The sequence below is a fragment of the Cygnus olor genome, chromosome 10 (genome assembly GCF_009769625.2).
Source record: "Cygnus olor isolate bCygOlo1 chromosome 10, bCygOlo1.pri.v2, whole genome shotgun sequence".
In the NCBI taxonomy this organism is placed as follows: domain Eukaryota; kingdom Metazoa; phylum Chordata; class Aves; order Anseriformes; family Anatidae; genus Cygnus; species Cygnus olor.
Genome location: NC_049178.1, coordinates 11,990,226 through 12,012,931, shown reverse-complemented (window position 1 = coordinate 12,012,931; position 22,706 = coordinate 11,990,226). Strand labels below are relative to the sequence as shown.

General features: G+C 39.5%; 2 protein-coding genes across 3 annotated transcripts; one reads left to right on the top strand and one right to left on the bottom strand.

The window, feature by feature from the left end:
• Window positions 1-229: 229 nt before the first annotated feature.
• TMEM43 (transmembrane protein 43) lies at window positions 230-12,832 on the bottom strand. 2 transcript variants are annotated; one of them, XM_040568412.1, is made up of 12 exons: window positions 12,621-12,832; window positions 11,883-12,032; window positions 10,714-10,848; window positions 9,916-10,010; window positions 9,104-9,153; window positions 7,549-7,618; window positions 5,728-5,798; window positions 5,454-5,575; window positions 4,743-4,817; window positions 4,560-4,661; window positions 2,922-3,039; window positions 230-1,940 (listed from the first exon to the last, which is right to left on the bottom strand). In XM_040568412.1, exons 1-12 carry the CDS (start codon window positions 12,630-12,632, stop codon window positions 1,738-1,740), a joined length of 1,203 nt encoding a protein of 400 aa, XP_040424346.1. In that variant the 5' UTR covers window positions 12,633-12,832; the 3' UTR covers window positions 230-1,737. The 2 variants fall into 2 exon arrangements, with proteins under 2 accessions (XP_040424346.1, XP_040424345.1); XM_040568411.1 differs by having other exon boundaries at window positions 4,560-4,817; window positions 12,621-12,764.
• Window positions 12,833-12,837: 5 nt separating this feature from the next.
• Window positions 12,838-22,071, top strand: CHCHD4 (coiled-coil-helix-coiled-coil-helix domain containing 4). The gene is made up of 3 exons (XM_040568413.1): window positions 12,838-13,018; window positions 15,086-15,184; window positions 20,909-22,071. Exons 1-3 carry the CDS (start codon window positions 12,997-12,999, stop codon window positions 21,202-21,204), a joined length of 417 nt encoding a protein of 138 aa, XP_040424347.1. The 5' UTR covers window positions 12,838-12,996; the 3' UTR covers window positions 21,205-22,071.
• Window positions 22,072-22,706: the final 635 nt, after the last annotated feature.

Here is a 22,706-nt window from a genome sequence, read left to right as displayed (position 1 = left end):
TAGTCTGGAATCAGCCTTATCATATATATATGGACCAGGTAACAGCTGCGAGATTATCTGGAACCTGTTTCCCAAGATACAAAACCCAGTTGAACATTTATCTTCACCAACAGTAGAAAACTAGCTCACCTGGAAGCCACAAACTAATCTTCCATCTACCTGGACGCAACTTCTGGACACAAAGTGTGCCATGCTTAAAGGTAACAAAAAAGAAGCCCGCAGACCAACCTTCTGAAAACTGTATTTTATTAAACGTACAAAAGCTCAGCACTTCTGTAGAAAATTATATCTTCGTCTCTAATATAGTAATACTGGTTAGCTTCCTGCATCATCAGTAAAACAGCAGTCCAGCGTTTGTTTTTCTCCCCAGCAAAGTGCAATTTCTCATTTGATGCAGCGAAAGTCAGACGGCAGCAGATAGAGACTGCCTGGGATCACCAATGCATGTCAGCAACATGCATGAGACTACGTGCACTTCCTATAACCTTCCACTCGCTACCACTGCTTTCAGAGACATGAGACTGAATTGACAACATTAAAATACCAGAAAGAAGAATGAAAATAATTAAGGCTAATAAGGTAATTCCTACTTCTCAAAATGTTTGTGATTTATAAATCAGATCTCTATTTTAGTACCATTTATAGGAAACATTTGCTTTAATGTATATTCAAGTTAAATCCTTTTGGTATGGGGGAATACAGTCTCAAGTACCAGTTACAACAGGAACCTGTAAGCATGGCAACACTACAAGAAAAGTGTTCTTATGATATAATGATAGCGCAACATTTAAGCTACTAAGTCTATGAAAGCTAATCAGGCAGAAATGTTTTCATGACTTAATTTCATGGAGCATTTTCATTGTCCTTGCTAAGTGAAATTCAAGAAAAAAACAGTATGTATAGCAAAACACACCAAATATTATAAAGAATATATATTTGATTATTAAGCAGTTTTGTTTCAAGGCAGCAGGTTTTATTTTTAAAGTTAAAGGTGAGTGACCTCTGAGTATCCCCTTAAAGAAGTGCAATTTGAAGTTTTTATGTAACACTACCATTTTGGGTGCTTAACCAAGAACAGCTTCAGAGACTTTTAAAAGAAGTTGAGGAAAATCACTGCTTTCTGGCAAATCTTCCCTGTCTTAGAGCATGGCTAACCTGGACACTCAAGGCTTCAAGTTACTTTTAAAAATACTGAGTCCAAAAGAATATATTTTACAAAAATATTTTGTCAAAAGTTGTTTTTCCTTTAACGATGCACTTCCAAATACATTAGCCAAAGAAGCGCACATGACTGTACAAATCAGAAAAGGCAGCAGAGGGATGGATTGTCAGAGACAGGTACAAACACGTTTTTCCTAAGGATTTCAGATCCCAGACCATGTGATGAAGCTGGCACTTTCTCCATAATACACACAGTGCCCCACCTGTTGGTAAGGATTTGCCAGTTCAGGGGGAATTAATAAATGGTGGACGATAGTATCTGCTTTTTCTCTGACTTATAATGAACACAGATGCTCCAAAATGCTTTTTTTCCTGAAGTCAGTATCACTGACTTCCTACAAATAGCATGCTACAGTCATCTTTTCCATAGATAATACATTTACGAATGGCCCTCCCCGGCTGCTGGTGCATACTGCTGAACCACGATGTGCTGTAAGCATGCTGCAGTAACTGGAACAGAAATGCACTTGAAGAGTTTCTAGCCAGGATTCAGTGCAGAACCCGAGAGCTTCTTTCTCACTGATGCTTCTTTGGTGGAACACGGGATTTTGCAACCACAATTGGAACTACAGAGAGCAATCCAATCAGCAAAGCCCAGAGAGGGCGGTAGAAGAGCCAGCCAACGGAGATAGTCAAGAGTGACAACGAACTGGCTACGCAGAAGGCAAAAGCTTTTAATCCAATGTTAACCAGATCTCTCACAACAGGAAACCAGTCCACTGCAGAAAGAATTAAACGGGATAAAGTAGTTGACAAGATTATCATTTACAAGCAACTCTTATTCATGCCTAGGATCCGCACATAAACAATTGCGATCAAAAGGAAGACTCAAATTATTATCAAGGGCACTAGAAAAGGCATTTCAGCAAAGTATCCTCCAGGCATTTGATAAATAAGCAACAGCTAAACATCTAAGACAATGGCATCCTCACCTGTTCAGACAGGAAGTCATGCAAAATTAAGTCTGAAGTCTTGTCCAATGCTTAAGAAGCAGTGTAGACAGACAGCCTTGCAGCTATGGAACAAGTCTAAGGCAATGCAATAATAAGGCATTGCAATAATATGCAAGCTAAAAAGGAATTTCTGGCAAAAATAATCCTTCCAGTTGTATGTGTATGGATATGTAAATAAATAAATAAATAAGGAGTATCAAAGTTTATCAAAGCGAATGATAGCTTTGATGTTTGAAGTTTATGCAAGTTTGAGGCACCATCCTCCTGTTCTGTGTTTATTCCAACATTCTTCTAAGTTAAAAGGATGAACCAAAACTTCTTTGCTGTGCTCACAGTAGCGTAGAATAACAAGACAATTTATTATAAAACTACTAATTAAGACTTGTTGGGAGACCACCTGTATATGGGTATAGAAAGAAATTGGATTGCAGCAGCCACAGCAAGACTTGAAAGAACCAGCCCAGCTTGTGCTTTGGCTTCTAATTTTGGTAAGCACTGGGCTGGGATCTCCTGAGACTGGCAGAGAGATACCTGTTTGTTTATTTATCTTCACAAAGTATCCATCTGGTGCTGGAATCCTGTTTATCCGCAATTGTTTACAGGGACTTTCACACTGAATCCAATCTAAGATCAAACAAGATTCTTCCTGGCCTCCAAATTAATTAATTGCACATCTGAGCAAGAGAGGACGCTCTGTGGATTATGATCCTATTTCTAAGTCATTTTAGCTTTCTGTCACAAACTTACCCAAAGTATACACAATTCGGGTCATTAGGTTGATGCCTACAAACATAGCCAGCCAGCCAGCCGCACGGAGGGCCCAAGTCTTCATGGTGTTACTCTCGTGCTCTTTCTGAAACACCTCCTGAAAACAAATGCCATTACATGCAGCCTGTTTCTCAACTTCCTTTGAGATCCAACTCTTTCCAGTGCATTCTGAACAAGTCAGAGTATTTTAGGGGTGCAAGTTCTCCTGTAGAAGATACTTTGCAGTTCGTTCTTTATGGCCTTTTTTTTGGCAGTAATATCCCAGCACACTACAAGAGATTTCAAAGCGCAGCACACGGGAAGCCTCTATTTTTCTAAATTAAGACAGCTAAATAAGCACCCTCTGACACTCTCTATAACCAAAGAGAGAGAGAGAGAGAGAGAGCGTGCACAGGTTTTGGTGCAAATGGATACACTGAACATTACTGTGGAAAACAGGGCACAAGTAAGTACATGTAACATGAAAGATTTAGTTTCAGTATCTTTGCAGGAAGAGAGAAAAGGCAATGAAGGAAAACTGCATGAAAGAAAAAAAAATAGTAATGCAGAGAAGAAAAGATAAAAGATATGTGTATATTTCACCAAGCAAAGCAAAACATCTATTTGCAAGAATTCCAAGAAAGATTTTTTCAAAATGGATTGTGTGCCCCTCTCCCTCTATAAAACCTACACATGCAGATGGCTAAGAAATAATACAACACTCATAGCAAAAGACACACGTATGACTGATTGACTACTTGTATGTACAAATACTTTAGAATTTATTCATTTTTAATGAGTTCGCTTCCAATGAACTAAAATTCTACTTGATGAAGATTCAGAGCTCACAGCAGAGAGCTGATTCTACTGCTACTCTTTCAACTCAAAACAAACGCTTTAACTGCTTTTGGAAGCTCCTGTAAATTCCTGACATCTGGGATTTTTGCGGCAGGGCATAAAACAATCATTAATGGAAACCAACCTACTAAAAGTAGTAAATGAATCACCAAATTGCTGGAGCATGCAGGATTTATTGGAGCATTATGCACCGCCTGAAGGTTCTTTCTCAGCCAGAAGAGCAATAAACATTTCAAGCAAGCCTTAACTCCCTGTTTAGAGAGGCTGAAGAAAGGATAGCTCCTACGGTTTATTTAATTAAAGCCTGATTTGTACTGTTTTTGCATGTGACCTTTTCAAAAGCATGTGTTTGTGTGTGTGTAAGTGGGAAGCTACCAGAAAGAAAATAAAAGCAAAATGAGAAGGCACAGGAACAGTCCTTAGAGCAAATGATGTTCAGTAGCATTACAAGGGGACTTTTTTTTTTTTTTTTTTTTTTTTACTACAGTTTAGCTACAGCTTCTTAAAATGGAAAAAGTAGGAATAACTATAGTCAGATTATATACTGCTAGCAGGTGAAGCACAGCATTTAGCTGCAACACAAAGAACATGCAGAAAGCAGGAAGGCAAACACAGGCTGTAACGCTTTGCCCTAGATAAAGCATGGAGAAAAGCCAATGTTTACATCAGCTATCTCCTCCTCTAGAACAGGCCTGCGGGAGAATGAGAGCTTATTCCATTGCTGCTTCTGCACTACCATCTGTAATTTTAACCCTTCACTTGTACACTGTGGTATCTTACCTCCACGGACAGATCCCCAGGGTAGAGAATCTGCAGGACAACTCCAGACTTGGTGTGATATGGAACAAGTTGATCACCTTTCTGGCGAGCAATCACAGTCACCTTGGAAGAAAGAGAAATAATTTTACTGGTTACAGAGTTAGGGACAGAATTTGCAAAATTCTCAAGCAGCTGAAGACCCACCTTCTCAGCTGAGCCCAAATGGGGGTCATCTCCACTCAGACCTGCATAGAAGAATGAGACACGAAGGTCTCCCACCTACAAATAAGGAGAATATTTCAAATCAACAGAGAAAGATTTCTTTACAAAGGAAAATCACAGAAAAGACAACTGTGCATGGGAACGCTCTTTCTGTATCATCACTTTTCTTAAGCATTTATGTCAAGCCAGAGGATATCCTGTAGGAATTCTAAGCTGCACTTCTTTGAGACCTAGCTGATAGCCAAAATGTGATAGCTCAAACGCTGCTTTGCAACATCCCCTCTGATTTAGCTGCATGAACACATTAACACCAAAGAGATCCTATGTTCGTCCCTTGTCATTTCATCTTTTTTCAGAGGAGGGCAAGCAGCACAAGCTGAGAACAAGCTACTTCTTTGTACTCAGTTCAGTATAGCAAGGCACAGGTGGAACCTACCTCCCAACACCATCCCATGCCATTCTATCTAAAAGCATGCTAGACAAAAAACAAGCAAACAAACAAACAGAGAAGATGCAAGCAGAATCAGAAGCTTTCTTCAAGACAATCACTCTCACTGAAGGACTGTACTAACGGTATTGTCCTACGTGGTACTCTGTACCCCAAGTTCTACATGTTGAAATAGAAATGGGACATACCCCAGCTTTGTTTTTCACATTATAGCAATTTCTGCTTTAGTTTTTTTCTCATCTTACTTCTGGACGCCTGGGGTTCTCGCTGTGGTAAAAATAATCTCCTCCCCGGGTAACATCAGCATGTGGATCCTCAAGGTTTGACAAGCTCAACTGCTTGAAGTCATCAATCTTATCCACAAGACCTAAGCAGAATAAAGAAACAAGCTCAGGTCTGGTGTCTAACAGCCAGTTTGCAGGCTGGCCTCCTGGCTTCATTTGAAATGACTGCCATTGCAGAAAGAACTGAAGTCTGCTGCTAACAGAAGACACGAAGTCAGTACAAAGCAATTCTTACCTTTGGAAAGGACAAAGCTTCCAACCTGAACATTAGGAGAAACAGCAGTGAAAGACTCTACAGCCATGGCACTGGGGAACAGAAAGAGTCCCTGATTAGTTCCAGAATTATGATCAAATTCTTGATTTGCAGTATGTAATATAAAACACATAAAAGATACTGTATCAAACATCAGGAGAAACTCAATGAGCTAAATAGCTGACGTATGTGAGAACAAATCCATTGAGAAACTGTCCTGACTTCATAGCGTTGGAACCACTAGGGTAAGTTAAAGCAAGGTACGACTGTCTCATCACCTGGCCTAACCTTCCATCCACACCATAGGAATTCATCATTTTTTTTCTGTGCTGACCCTATGTTTCAAGTGACAATGATTAATCACATTCCGAGATGAATACCTGCAATGTTTAACTACACGTCTAAATGCACTTTATTTCTAGCCTGAATTTACTTAGCTTCTGCTGGAAGTTATTAAATCTTATTTGCTAAATTAAGAAACATAGATCATAAACCTTCTCCAGACAAAGGTACTTCTATATCATGGCCAAGTTAAATAAATTCCCAGTTCTGTAAACCTTTAATTACAGACTTGACTTCATTTTCATAAGTGGCCCTACTGGATTCTCCTCGGCAATAAATAAACGTTTTTGAAAATAAAATCTATTAAGCTCCATAAACAGTAAGATGGATGGATGAAAGGAAGAATACATGCTGTACACACTCAAAATAGTCTCATTAATGCCAAGTATGTATTCTAAAGTTCATCACGTCTGCACACATAGTGCTGTTTCAGGCAAGGATCCACCACAGTTACACTCAGACTCCTTGGTTTGTACACTCAGATGAAGCATTCAAAGTTGCAGCACTTTTTAAATGATGTACTCCAATAGCACTAATCAAATATTCCCTACTCTCAAGTGCATTTACTGGAGAATGCTCACTGAACGTTCATTAACAAAAAAGCATGCATGGGGACAAGAGACAAAGCAGGTACGTCATCTATGCATCCTTTTTCCATTCTCATCTAAACAGGTCTACGTTACTTGGGATTCATAATTAAAAACGTGTATGTCTTCATTTTCCTTCCTAACGTAGTATTTCCAAATAAAGGGCAGTTTATTTGGATGAGCCCATAGGGCCAAAACAAAGCTCTGGAGATTAGGCAGAGTTGTAAGTTTTATTCAAATCCTGGTTCTCCTATTCCTTTGGCTGTATTTGTCACTTATACATTTTTTTTATTTATTTATTTTTGCCAGATGGTATCCTGCATCCTAAGGAACCTAGCAGGTGCTGTAAGAATGACAAGCAAGTTAAAACTTAGTGTTAAAAATGGCACACTGCAGTGTAATTAAAATGTTGCAGATGAGAGAAATACAAAACTGATTATATAAAAGCAATTGCCACAAATATGCCTGAGCTCATACACGCTAGCTTAAAAGAACAGCAAGCAAGTGGTATGGCAAGCTCATGGGATGCCTGCTATTCTCACTCTATTTGTGAGAGAAGAAAGAACTAGTAATAGCCTACACTAACAGACAATAAAAGCCAGAAAGAAACCCATTCAAGTTCTCCCACATGGAAACCACATGGTCCAGAGGTACAATAATAGCCTGATGTCCAGCCATGGCTAATGAGTAGCATAATGCTGGTTCCACCAGGCAGCTTTAAACTGCTATCTATCTGTGCCTAAATTCTCCCAAATAGAAAAAGACAAACACTTTCCATCTACTTTGCTGTGTCATGAAGATCAGTCATGAAGCTCTCATCTTTGATCGCATACATTGACAGAATCTAGAGAGACTGTGCTAGGTGATAAATTACCTGGGGTTTTTGTGTCCAATTTCTCGATCAAAATTCCTGCTGTTCACAACTTCAGATTTCCATTCAGTATCTAAAGAAAATGATATGAAGGTTGAGAAGATGGAAAGAATTGCCACTGAGATCTTAGTTACTGAAGACACCTCTCAATCAATCAGTTCTAAGTTACATAATTACACTCACAGTAATACTTTTTACATCAAGAGACAAAATGTGATAGTCTGTAATGATACTTAAATCCAGCCTCCTAACATATTAGCAATGAATGGAAGGACTTAGAGAAGAGGATTTTAGAGATAAAACTGTAACTCATCTTCACTCAGTGGGAGCTTTGCTGTTGGCATCTTCCCTGATCAGACTTTGAGTCCTAGCTCCACTCTTTGGGATCAAAGTGGTTTTGCAAGGAAAGGCTGTGAGCTCTGCTGGAACTAGCAGATACCAGCGCAGTCAAACAAGATAGAGTTGGAACCTGTAGCTGCCACTGTCAAAAATGCATAACTCTGCCTTCATTTGGGCTACAGCAGGCTCCCCGCATCCCCAGAGCAGAGTAGGGGGTTAGAGGGGAGAGGAATCTGGAGTGAACTTGAGCCTGGAAAAGGGTGGGAGCAAAGGTGTTTCCCCAATACCCAAATCAGTAATTATGTATTTTATTTAACTGACAATATATTGTTAGTTTTCCACAAACCAAACCTGTTCTGTCCACAATGGCAAGTGATCTCCCTGTCTTTGACTCCACAAACTCTCCTGTTCTTATTTTTCCTATTCTCTCCCCAAATCTGGCTGCAGGGTAAACGAGCAATCAGCTATCTAGGCCCTTGGCTGCCAGACAAAGACAACCCACCAGGATCTAGAAAAATACCAACTTTTACTGGACAGAATCCAGCAATCTTGAGAGCACAGTTTTTTGTTTTTGTTTTTTTTTTTTTTGTTTTTAAATTGCCATTTTTAATAGCTCACACCCACCACTAACTTTGCTCCTTACAGATCTCCATGCTGCAGAGCCCCATGCTACAGCGAGCTGGGAAATTTTTGTGATCACACCCAGAAACCGCACCCCCACGTTACGTATCCACGTGCTTTAACTGGGAGTAAATGAAGCAGAGATACTCATCCCCAGATACACAATGACTCAATAGTATTATTTTTGCCACTGGGTAGATCAGAATGATCCTCCCACTTCTGCTCCTACCAAAAAAAAAATACTTGGCAAAAACTACAGCACACATCAGAAGGTGGTGGTGGTTTTTATTAGCTAGTATCAACACCTAAACAGACTCTCAACATCCTGCCTTTACACTGTTCTACCCTGTCTGTTCTCTTCCGCTCACACCAGACATATGCCTAATTACAACACTTTGGAACAGCAATCTCAGAAGTAGCTCTGAACACACTGTGCTCCCAGCTCTGCCCATCTCCCATCACCAAGGACCCTATGGGTCCTACCACTGGAGCACACATCCTATCCCTAGATGCTCTTCCGAACACTGGGATTTCCAAGACAAGACTCAGATATTCTGTAGTAGTTGCTTGCTAACAGCACATATGTTTATCAACTTACTGTATGTATACTTTGTTTCTTTCTTAATCTCACCATTTTCTTCATATTCCCTGCAAAGAAAAGATAAAAGAGTTGGCTTCATGGTCTATGCTCAAGTTTTAAAGAACAGAAACGAAAGGTTTAGCAATCACAGGGGAAAAAAAAGGATTATAAAGTTTTATTGAAAAAAAAAAAATCAGGACCAAATATTCAGGAATAACAGTTTGATTTGGCTAATCAACTAGCAGGCAGGGAATATTACGGGAGTGGAACTATGGAATTCCTAACAGTCAGAAAGAACACCAATACATTAGAGAAGCTTCAGGAACGTTAGAAAGGTTAGCAATCAACTGGGCCTTTGGGAAAAACAGGAGTGTTTTATATTTTTTCCATAAATTGTTAAAGATTTTTTAATTCTGCTGAAAACACATATGACCAAAAATCAATGGTTTCTGAAGAAGCCCAGAACAGGACAACAATAATGAAAACAAAAAGCCACAGCCACAGCACAGAGGTCAAGAAACCCCATACAAAGCTATACTAAATCAGGAAGTGGAAACATTTTATAAAAAGCCTTGATTTTATCAAATGCAAATTCTGCAACATCAGCCATCTACAAAACCTGACATCTCTAAGGAAATTAAAGTGACTCCATGAAACACCCCAAGAATTGCAGAACTCTCCTGACAGAGTTCAGTTGTGTGGTTGGTTGGTAGGTGGCTTTTTTTTTTTGGCTTTGTGAGCGGGAAAAGAAAAGAAAAAGAGTATTTGTTAATGGGATCCTGTTAAGACAACATATTCATAAACAACTTTTAAAAGTTTCTTTCACTGACCTAGAATCTTCATGTTCTACCCACTGGTACATTTCCACTGTGCGCTTAAGCTTGACAGCGTGGATTGTCAGCCCATAGCTGGGATCAAACAAAGGCTATATCAAATATAAAGAAAAAAAAAAGTCAGTATAAATCCTGTACTTCACAAATTCAAACACTATACTTTTATTACTGATTACTTTTATTACTATATTACTACTATACTTTTATTAGTTTGCTAGAGCAAAGGTAAAGTTCATCCTTTAGAAAACATGAATTGAAAGAAAACCGTGTTTCTAAACAAAGCAACAATGTGCAAAAGTCCCAGAAGATAAAATATAGGATCAAAGCTTCTCCAGTTCGTTACTTCTGCATGGCCAAAGGAGCAACATGATGCATCAGTGCTGCCTTCTCACCACACAGCCTCTTTCATTCAATAATCTTTAACAACTTCACAACTGAATTAGGTACCTTAAACACATGAGGTAGCATCTCCATCCCACCTGTATTGTAAAAGCATAAACACTTTACAATGCCATGAATGTACAACAGGTTCCTTATGCAAAAGGAAACTGAAATTATCCTTCAAGTTAGTGGAAGGGTAAACACAGCATGTTGCTTAGGAGAATGAAGACTGGTGCTGTACAGCACCTCCCTGATTTTGGCCAAGAACTATTGCTCGGATGGTAGCACGTAATTCTTACAGGAGAGGAGAGAAGCTACTTGTTTTCTGCCTGGATATCAGTTTTAATTGGCAGCAAAGATTTCTTCCCTCCAAGCTTGAAATTCTCCTATCTTCAAGATGCTGGTTGTATTTACCTTTGATGTGCTCAGAGCGCCAGCTAAGTGCACTAGTCTCCCCTCATTCTGCTGAGACACACTGTGAATGTTATCAAGAGGAATCACAAGAGAAAGTCCCTCATCAAGAGATTTGGCTGTCCTCAAAGCTCGTCCCTGTAATCAAGAAAAACAAAATCAAGTTGTAGAGAAACAAAGATGTTGCAGTATTTTGTGAAAAAGGTTAGCAGACAAGCAATTTGCAGACCCTTGGGACTCCTACATTCAGACTCAAGGCATGCTCTCAAAACCCACTTGTAATCCTTCACTCTCTTTCTCCACATCTGACAGTTTGGTGCAGTACTTCTTACCCATGCAGCAGGACAATTAACACTGACTTAACTACACAAACACACATAGTTTATTATTACAAAGGTCTAAAATTATTGCTCTTCATCTCTTACCTTATTGTTCTTGAATGACTGCAAAAATTATGTTAGTTATAATCCTTTTTCCAAAGGCTTGTATAACTACTCGACTACTTAATTTTTTTCCTGCACAGTCACTGAAACTGGGAGTAGTTCCTTTTCCTCTTGTCGAGGTACGAAAGAAAGTGTTAGGTGAAAATTCACCTAAGTGAAGGTCTAATACCTCACTTCAAAACTGCCAAAATCATGCACGTTTGCAAGGGTAGGGTATAAGAATTCCTTGTTTACTTTAATTACTTTTAAAATCTAAAACCAAGACAAAGTAGCACTGAGAATAATTAACACCCTCACTTTTGCAACATGGAATATGAATTCCTTTAACGAAATTGTAACAGCACTAGAAATGAGGACCCTGTGTTATCTCAAGAAGGGAGATGAATGGAATGTGACTGTCTCATACAAGCCTCTTTCAATAACACTATATATAGCCTGTTTCCCCACCACCTCATAGGTTTTGGATCTTACCTCCCACCACACACATCCTACGTCTCTGTCACGCTCTGTTCTATAGAAAGAACATCTGTGGCCCTGTGATTTCACTCTTCTGTTACATCCCAAGCATAAGCACCAGACTCTCCAGATATACTGCTCTCTTTTCATGGATGCAGTATTAAAACTTTAGCATGACAATTTCAGCGAGTCTATACATGCCAAACCAGTTGAATGTCAACTTGGCTATGACATGTTAAAGCAGTGTATAAAGACTGACAGTACTTCACTTACTTCGTTGGTAAAAAGAAGGTAGAAAGACAAAATAAATGTCACAAGTCCCATCAACATGCCTCCAGAGGTCTCGCTGAGCCTCTCCAGGAACCCCGGTTTGGCCTCACTTGTGATTTTAACATGTTCTTTTTTGCTGCCTGTGTCAGAGAACTGTTGGAGATAAACCAAAAATGCAGTATCAGTGTGAAAGGGGAAGGCATTCTGTTCCAAAATGAGTTCTGTAGTTTTGTAAAAACTGTTACTCTGCAAAGTAGTACCTCTTGCCTTGGGCCTAAACTTGCCCACTCTTATTAAATACCACGTCATGCTTTTGATACCAGAAATGCAGTCAATAAGCAAACTTAAACCTGACGGAGAAAACGATTGCTTTAACAGTTGTTCAGCCCATCCCTCCAGGCCTCCTTCAGTCAGTCCCAGCGTTCCCAACTTGGTGATCACACCCCGCACTCGGGCCATGAGAAATTGAGTAATGCTCCCAGATTCCACACCAGCTACAACACAGCTATAAATAACACGTTACGCTTTACTTCGCCAGTGGCAAGCGCCAGCTGCTCGGGCACCAAAGAGGGCTATCAACACAAATCTGGCATCGCCACCCTCGCTGGTGCGGCGTTAAAGGATGACAGCGGGGGCTACACCCCCTGCGGTGCGGGGGCTGCAAGGGCTGGCCGCGAACCACCCCGGGGCAGCCGAAGGAGCCCCCAGAGCGAGAAGGGGCGGCGGAAGGGCCAAACTTACGTTCCTCGACATCTTGGTGCCGTTCCCTCAGCGGGCAGCACCCCGGGACGAGCCGCAGGAACCGCCGCTAGCACCGCGCTCCGCCCGACCCCGCCTCAGGCAGACCCCGCCTCACGCCTCGCCTCAGCCACCGCCGCGGTGCACGCCGGGACGCGTAGTCCCAACCACGAGCCACCGCACGGCGTGCAAGAAAATGGCGTCCCCCCTTTGCGCGAAGCGCTCTGGGAGATGTAGTCCTGAGTGGATTGGTCGCTCCGTTCCCGCCGCGGCGAGGAGGCGCCCCAGCAGCGGGCGGCCGCTTCCGGAGGCGGGAGTGTGTGTGTGTGAGGGGGAGCCGCGCGCCGCCGCCCGTTGCCGTGGTGTGCGCGGCGCCGCCATGTCCTACTGCAGGCAAGAAGGTGCGCCGGGCTCCGGCCGGGCCGCCGGGAGGCGAGGCGGGGCGGGGCGGGGTGAGGCGAGCAGGGCCCGAGTGCTGGGGAGCGAAAGCGGCCACTGAGGGGGGGGGGGCAGGCCTGGGCTGCTGCAGGGGTCCTGGGGCTTCTGAGGCTTGGCCGCCTCCTGCCCCGGGGGGTGGTTTTTTGGTGCTTTTTTTTCTTCCCCGTTTGATAACGTGACTGGTTTTACGCTAGAAAGAAGCGTTTTCTAGTTTTAAAAGCTGTTTTTCTCTAGTTCAGGAAGCTGGTGATGCACGCTGAACGCTGTTTGAATGCTGCGATGAGGCAGCCATAAGTTATAGTCCTCTTTGCTTCATGGTTTTAACCTGATTTGACAATATTCTGGATCATAAGATCAATAAATTGGCTTATGGCATCCTACAAAATTACAGTTAGAGTAATAGGGGTTAGAGTTCATGTGTTTCTAGTTTCCTATGAGAAATCCTGAGGTGTTCTGTGGTGTAAAGCGTGCTGGAGTACAACGCAGAATTGACAAAAAAAAAAAAGACAACCGTTTTCTTCCTAAAAAGAACTTGGGTTTATTTGCTTCTGAGACACGTTTGAATGTGTGAGACGTCTGAACCCAAAGCCAAGGGAATCACTGAGCAGCTGCTGGTTGAGGTCACATTGAGATGCAAGGAGCGACTAATTTCTAATACGCTGCGTCCTTGTAGTGACCTTCCTGCCTCCGAACATTTTTTATAGTTTCACAGAGTTGTTGGGAAACTCTGCCCTGGTTTCCAGCCAAGCCTGCTTTTTCCCCTTCAGAACCTCTTTGTTAAATCAGGAGTGGCACTGGAGCAGGAAGCACACCCTGGTGCTTTTCTGCCCTTGGTAATGTGTGCAGCACGGTTCAGTGTAGTTGGTTCAACACCATTAAGGTATTCTTCAGTATTTAATTCACATAATAACTGCAAAACACAGCACTGGTCTCTAATGGAGACTGCTGATCTTAATGAGTATCCTACTGAACGCTTGCCTGTAATTCTGTATAGTTTTGCTTTCACTGCTCCTTTTTTGTCTAAACCCCTTCAGCTGAGCAAGTCCTTCTAGGAGAGTAGTAGCTTGAGCTTGTTTCAAAACAACTTTTTAACTTCACAGTCCAATGAACTGTGCTGTGATCTGCAGCCATTACAGTTTGTTGCTGCGAAAACTGGAACTGTAGAGGAAAAGAATTTCAGGTAGCTTCTTTACATTCTAACAAATAAATGGGCGATCTGTTATTATGTATGCTAACACTATTTAAATGAGTGCTTTAAAAGAACGCTTCCCAAACTATTTCATGTTCTCCACCTCCTTTCTTGGGATGCTTGCACCCAGCTCGTGTCACCACACTGTGTTGGTCCCCGCCTCCATTAGGGTGGGGAGGGGGATGCTGGTGTTTAAAAAAAAAAAAAAAGTTAAAATTCTTTGAGGCATGTTAAATGCTGTCACAGCTCAGAAATAATGTGCAATCTTCTACTGCTTCTGTGAGTCCTGACAGTTGATTCTCGTCTCCTCTAGAAATAAGTACCTGTTTTATCTTGTTTCTCTTTAGTGAGGACTTGTTGCAATCTCTGTAGACATTTGTTTGCATTGCCTAACTGTGCTTTATGCAAATGTTTATTGTAAATCCATATAACTGGTTATGTCTTTTTCTTTTCCTGTTGACTAATGAGAATAATTTCCTACAGGTACATGAGCGTGGTACAAAGAGGACAGGCTCAGTTTCTTTCACCATTTTTCTAGATAAATTACTACCTAATCTTTTTTAACTTCCGCTGATTTTATTGTAGGTCTTATTTCGAGGTCTTTTTATATAGTTTTTAGCACCTTCCCTGTGAATACTTTCCAGATTGTTTTTCTATGTTTGTTCCTGTGAACCAACAACTTGTAATTGAAGGTGATAAATAAGTACAGTAGAATTCATTCACTATTACCACCAGAGCATCATGTTGAATATCTCATTATCTCATGCTGTTCAGCAGCTTTGTAAATGACTTGTTCTCTCAGCTTTCTGTGAACTTTTGCTTTTTGTCTCCTATGTGACAGGAAAAGACAAAATTATATTTGTGACCAAGGAGGACCATGAAACACCAAGCAGTGCTGAACTGGTTGCAGATGACCCAGATGACCCTTATGAAGAACAAGGTCAGTAGTAAGCAGGCTGGAAGTAGGAAGTGACATATGACATACATGATAATCTGACAATCCCAAAAAAAGAACAAAACCACCAAATTTTGTATGAAGTAGGAGCAAACTATTGATTCATTTTTACAGACTGATAGCAGGGCAACTGGTTCGTTAAATAAGCAATTTATTTAGTAAATTTAGAAATCTGTTCAGTAAATAAACACACAAACTCTTGTCAGTCCTAAGTTCCAAATTAGGACAGTGCAGATGACATGCTTTCCAAATGGCGGGCTTTTTTTCCCTGAATTTGTCATAGTCTTTCAAAGTGACCTGTTCAAATACATCACTTGATGGCTTATAATTTCGGTTAGTAACCAGAGAGATCCAGGAAGAAAAAAGTCTTTCTTGTATTAACATAGTTAGGGCTTAAAAAGTGTAAATTCTTGTTGTTATCCTATTTAATATTATATGTTCATCACTTATCCTATATGGTACAAGTGGCAATGTAATCAGTAGATGTGAAATGTTTTTATTTCATATGACAGGTAAGTTCAAATCACTAGCTTTCAGCTGTAACCATCTTGTCTTGAGAAGAGGTGAGTTCAAGTTTTCAATGAAAATTATAGATCTTACAGAAAGTACATCGAACCTGAAAATGAATTAGTTCAGGAGACTTAAAAAATCAGAATATTTCTGAGACTGACTCTTAATATTTTGGTTATATGGAGCGTATTTTAGGTTGTTTCTAATGGGTGAATGAAATACCTTGTTCCTATCACGATGATTAACTAAATTTTGCCCTAGGTTAACAAAATGATCTGAATGTCTGTGAAATTGTTGTTTCTTTTGTGTTTTTTTTAATTGCCTTTGTGCTTATACATCTTTTACCCTTTTCACTTTGTGCGATTTCATTGCCTATAGCTCAAATGAGACTAAAATTTTGTTAGAAACTGAAGATACGCAAGTGGCTGTGTGACCTTTAGAGGGCAGCATTTAAGCATTGTTTAGCAGCTGTAGCACACGGGATGCTTTGTTAACTGATGTGATCTGTAGTTTAATTTGAACCATATCTTTCTGTGTCGTTAAAATAACTTTGTTTTCTTACATAGCGCTGTGTGAAAATGATCTTGCACTCTAGCTGTTTATCCTGGTTTCATTAGAACTGTATGTGCAGCAAACATATATACACAAATGTTTTATTTCATGTGAACAGAGTCTGTTAGTTTTATAACGATCCACATGAGAATAACGAGAAGCGAATATAGAAACATCAAGTTGCCTTAGGTCATTAGATGGCTGTGTCTTATTTCAGAAAGATGTTTAAAAGCTGCAGCTTAGTATCTGTCAGGAATTTCTCTACCTGTTATGTTTTCAGGCAGGTTGTGTTTTACTGGCTGCGATGCCATGCCAGACCTGCCTATGTGGTGGACATGGTCTATGCTTTGGGCTTTGTCACCATCTTTGTCATGACAGCAGTGCTTCAGCTGCTAAAGAGTTCAAATCGAGACACCCATAGGCAACAAAATCCAAGTGGCACATATCTGTTACTGCCTTGACTTGGGCAGAAGATGGAACATACAAATGATTCACGTAAAGGAGTTCACCCTTATGTGGAGAACAGTGTCTGAGGCGAGCTAATTTTAAGGGTATTTACTCTGGTCAGTATGATATGTGGAAATGAATCAAAATCTGAATTTTTAACTGCTGTCTCAGACAAATTTATAATACATTATTGGTCTGTTAAGTGAAGAGGTAACAGCCTCTAATGATTAAATGGCAGCATGAATTTCCCAATTGCTTTTCATTGGCCAGTTGCTTTCTGTTCCCTCTGGAAAAACTGGTGACTGCTTGCAAAATAAAGCAAAGGAAGATACTTTTTCTGGATATCACATCTGTAGCGCATACAAACCTTTGGAGAGTTTATTGTTCGCTGAGCTGTTAAGTCACCTTGTGTGGTGTGCAGCTAAAGAAGCTTGCTGTTGAACTAAATAAAGGTATGCAATCAAAACGCGCAAGCTGTATTGATGTTACATGTGGTAGTTTAAAGTTTGTCCGTCTTCCCCATTACAATCATTTATGGTCTTTCTTTGGTGATAATTAAGATATTCAATTAACAAAAGCTGGGCATGTAGCCACAGCATGAGGGTGCATATTGGTCCTGCAACTAAGCATCTATTTTTGACACTGGATTTTAAGAGGAAAGGCTGCCTGTCTCAGATCTAACACAGAGATAATACAGAGACGTAGTATGACGATTCAGAATGCAAACATAAAATACAACTCTCTTGGCGCCTCTAAAGAGGGGTTTCTCTGTTTTCTGTCTCTGTCCTTATACCCCAAATTATTATTTTTCTGTTTGTACGTATTCAGTGAGTACACAGTGTTGTGCCATTTATTTGGATTATAAACTAGCAAAAATTAAAGGAGCTGCTTCTTCCTTTTATGAATGCCATATTCTTTGATTCCTCTGATATGTGTATTTGTATACAGTTCTGTATTTACAGTATGCTAGATCACCTTCCTCCTGAACTATAGAGAACAGAGAAAGCCAGAAGCTGGTTACATCAGGGACACCTTGCAGTGACAATGTGTGTCTGTATAATTCAGAATCTGAAACTCGATGTTTAAAAACTGTAATAAGTTTATTCTTAGTATGTGGTTAGTTGCTGCCATGTTTTAAGGGTTCTCCGAAAGCTTTTCACTTGAACAGCCTCAGGTTACAATGCAGCAGATCAAAACAATTCACACATCACAGAATGAGCTGCATCTAATGGGAGAGAAATTTGTGGCCAGGAAAGACACATGGGCAAAACGTTCTAGAATACGTTGAAGTGCAGAAGCTCTGGTTTGTGTGGTTTTTATTTAAAAGAAAATTGGAAAGGGCTTTGTACATAAAGTAACAGGTAGGCTTTTCTGATTTAGTTTCTACTTTGAATAGAAGACTTGGTTTTCAGTGTTCAATTTTTGTGGCATAATCCCCTGTTATGTTTCTTTTTATCTTCTCTGCTGTAATGTATACAGAACAGTCATATTGAGAAAGAATAGATTTATTATATAGATACATAATAATCTGTATTTTTTTAATACAACTGATTTTTTTTTAATTTACTTGGTGTTGCTTTTTTTTTTTTTGTAGGAGCCTTTCCCATCCTTAAGATAAACATGTAGTTTTCTATTATTGCATTGTTCTTACGTAGCATCTGGCATTAACAGACATTAGTCTTTGAGAAGTCTATTTAGTTATTAGATTGCTCATGAAAACTTGTGCTTTGTTTCCCTTAGAAGAAAATAAAGCTGTATTGTGGTGGGGTTTTTTTGACTTCTGTCCTATCAGCTATGAGATTTCAGTAGGCAACGCAGATGTTTCCGCATTCGTCTGTGATATTAGCAGATCCCACGAGCTAAGAGAAGTTACCAGTTGATTGCTAACCCAAGCCTTGATCTCCTATGATGTAAACAGGTGTTTTTTCTTCCCCCAAGTACAGGCTCAAATAGATTATATCCCACTGGATCGGTGACATTCAGGCTGCATTTGAAAGAAGTGTTAATTCGGAGAATTAAAGATAGTAACCTTGTCTATTGGAGACTTGTGACTTGGGAAGACTGCTTCCATTTTAACTGTGTTTTTATCTAACTGATAAACTGAATCATTTAAGTGTGCATCCTGTTGTAATTATCAGCAAGGAAATGTTTGTGTTATTTATCTGCTTTTTAAAGTGTGGTTTCTGTCCAAACAACATAAGACACTGGTGCCACCTCAGTCACATAGGTACCAACTGGTATTTATGTGATATCCAAGAATGTACTGTTTAGCAGGTAACTCTTCTATTATGGTTAAAATTTGCATGCTCACAAGCAGTTCTGATTCCAAAATGAATAATTTGTATTTATTAAAGATAAATATTTTATAAGTAATTTTGTTGCTGTGTAATCTTCAAGAACTTTTCAAAGCTCCTCTTGTGTTTTCTGTTTTTTTAAGTATTGAAAAAATGACTGGCTGATGTTAGGAAGAATATAGGACTTCAAAGTCTAGTTAACAAAGCAAGCCAATTTTCTTCTACACTGCATGATCAACATCCCTTCTTTCTCCTTTGTCATCTTTGGCAAGAAGAAATCTGGCACCAGCCATCCATCTCCTCGCCTTAGCTTTTCTGTTTCTCCTCCAGACAGCTAGGTGCCCCAATGCACTGTACTAGGTGTATCTTGTCGGTACAGTGATTAATGCAGATATTTTACAAAACTGTCATGCTGAATAAAGCTTAATCTATGAAAAATGACAATATTGTAGTTGACAAAGTCATGCTAAGGAGACTTACCTTCTGAATGAAAAGGAGATCAGCGCTGAGATTTGACTTAGTGAAATTTTCTGCTGAACTGGTTTGACTGAGAGCAAAGTATTGAGTAAAATTTTCCTTTTGTTCTTGTTAATACAACAATAAGCATATCTGGAACTTCATGATCTCACAGGACAAAGACATGAAGTAGGCATATTAAAATCTGTGGGAGTAATTTAGGTGATCGTAAGTTCCATCAGGCCCTAAATATAATTTCTTGTTCAGATCAGAACTTATACAGACTTACTATCTAATAATGGTAGTTGCATACCTTCCTCTAAAGGGAAAGTACTTAAACTTCAGTTTTACGCTCCTGCAGGAAATCAGCCTGGCGATGAAGTTAGGGAAGTCTTCTGTTGGAGAGGAGGGGAGAAAACTGTTGAAGAATAAACCAGCTTGGATTACAGAGCATTTTTTCCTGTTCTTCATTGATGAACATAACTACATGTACATTCTCACAAAGCAGAGAAAGGGAATGAAGTTGTATTGCTTATTAATAGCAACTTCAGAAGTGCACATTAACAGATCCATCATATTAAATTTTCCTACCTGACTGTTTAAAGGATTTTCTAAAATGTACAGAGAAAATGAGGTCTCTGGCTTTTTGCTTGAACTCCATCATACAAATCAGCTGATATATCAAAGAGCATAATCCCCTTTTATATCTCCACCTTGCTATTCCATCACTGAAGTATTTCTGTGATGACTAATTGTTCTGGAGCAGAAATTTCCAGCTACTTCAGTTTATTTAGGGTCTAGAATGCAACCTAACTCACTTTCAGTTGTCATCTAAAGTGCTGTTCGATTTCTGGGATCAGACAGACTGTCATGCTCTCACTATTCCTTTTGTTCTGCGAGACTTAATCTTTGTATGTCTTAAAAGAAGCTGATTTTCTTTTTTTGTTATTATGGATTTCCTGCTCAAATTTTGAGGGAAGAAGTCCTGGATTAGTGTTCCAGAGTTCATCTAAAACAAAGAAATAAAAGCATCCATTCAGCTTGATTTAAAAGAATTCTAACTTTAATACAGGAATTAAATTCTATGTCCTGTATGATGTGATTTTAAGGCTTTCATGCTTCCCTGACAGAGTCTGGCAAGTGGATTGACTTGACTCTGATTCCTTTTGGAGTTGCCTTTGAATATGCTAAGTGGTCTGTGGTCAAGGGACAAAGCCTTAATTCAGGCATAGATATAGAACCAGTCTTGCTTGTGCCCAATAATGGATCATAAAGATCAGAGAGAAACAAATGGGCCAGGAAACATGAGGCGTTTTGTACTCTTGAAGCTACAGAATTAGTATGGTATTACTAATACTTCCACTTATACCTGCAGCTTAGCAGCTTTCATTGAATGAAATTAATTTTTGAAAGGAGCATTTAACTTTTCTTCTCTCTTTTGTTTGTTCAGGCTTGATATTGCCCAATGGAGATATCAATTGGAACTGCCCGTGTCTGGGTGGAATGGCTAGTGGTCCTTGTGGGGAGCAGTTCAAGTCAGCCTTTTCTTGTTTCCACTATAGCACAGAAGAAATAAAGGGATCAGACTGTGTGGACCAATTCCGTGCCATGCAGGAATGCATGCAAAAATACCCAGATCTTTACCCTCAAGAAGATGAAAACGAAGAGAAAGAGAAGTCAAGCAAAGATTTGGAAGATACTCCTGTGGAGGCTTCTGTTGCCAAAGAAGAGAAAGGATCTAGCTAATGAAGATGTAGGGAGGCTGTTGTCTCCATTTCTCATTTTCAGAGGCGTGGACTTCTGCAGTATGTCTGTCTTTTGAGTCGTGGAGAAATGTTTCACCATTGTTCTATACACTGTATCATAGTAAGTAATTTATTGTAGGAGAACTCTGTGCTACAGCCTTGCAAATAAATACTGCAGGAAGAACCAGTATGTGTGTGTGCTGTATAAGCTGTTACTGGACCCAGTTAATACTTTAACAGCTGTCCTCACACCTCAATTTCTCCTTGAGTTTTGACTTGAATAATCTCTTTAAATATACATAGCTGTCAGCAAAAAGTTTGGTAGTGCACCAGGTCTGTATTCATTTCAGTATGCTCTGATCGGTAGCTGCTCTTTTGTAATGTATTTCTGTTCTGTTAATAGAAATTGCATTAAATGATTGTTTCTCCTTAATGATTTTTTTTTGCTAGAATGATACAAGATGCAGAAAATAGCCTAAATCTAAAATTTGTAAGATAATTTCAAATGGTATGATTAGATTTGGGTTGCATTTTACTGTTGACATCAGGTAAGGACTGCCAGAAAAACAATGAAGTGTGTGGTTCCTTTGATTTCGTTTGCTTATGGTGATGGCTTTTAAATTTTGAAAAACAATGTCGTGCGCAAACACTGATATAAATGAATAGAAAGAATGTTGATCACTGGCTTTATTTTTGTTCTGAAAGCACAGTTTTTCGTTTCCCTTAGTTAACGCCTATTCCTTCAATGTTTAGACAGGCTCATAGAAAATACTTCGAGAATACAATGAAAATGTTACCTGGTGTAATGATCTCAAAACAAATACTGTGACGTAAGTGCATATTAAAAAGCAAATACTTTTTACCTTCACTGAAAGCTCTTTTTTGTTTGTTTTTTTTTTTTTTTTTTTGTTGTTTGTTTTGTTTTGTTTTTAAACTAATGCTGCTTGTATTGGAAAGATTCTTCCGCATTGCAAGGATGAGACTTGGAATCAATTTGTGTGTTGTGAAGATCATTTGCTGCTTTATTTCTCTCCAAGCAAGAAGGTGTAAAAAATGTAAAGCATTTGTAGTAGCTGTAGTTGACTGGATCATGAACCAGCACTATAGAGGACCTGAAGAGCTAGTAAACTGTGTGAGAATTAGTATAGAGGTACAAATAATTTAATAGTAATTCACTATAGTTTAATACCTATGGATAAGGGAATGCTGCATTGTTTTTCTCACATAGCAAAATGTAGGCTCTGAGGATGACAGTACAGAACAAATTTTACTAGTGCCTTTCAGTAAGTGTTCCTTGCAGGTTTCCTCCATGTGTTAACTAAAGCATAAAAAGCGTGCAGTAAGTCTAATAATGTTTAAACACTTGCCTGTCTCTGTGTGCAGCAGTCTTGAGTGCTCAGCAACATTGCTTCCTCACAATGTTTTAGTATCTTGTTTGCAGAAGTTATTTCAATGTTAGTAGTGATGTTTCTGAATGTTTGAGGGGAATTTCTGTTAAATTTT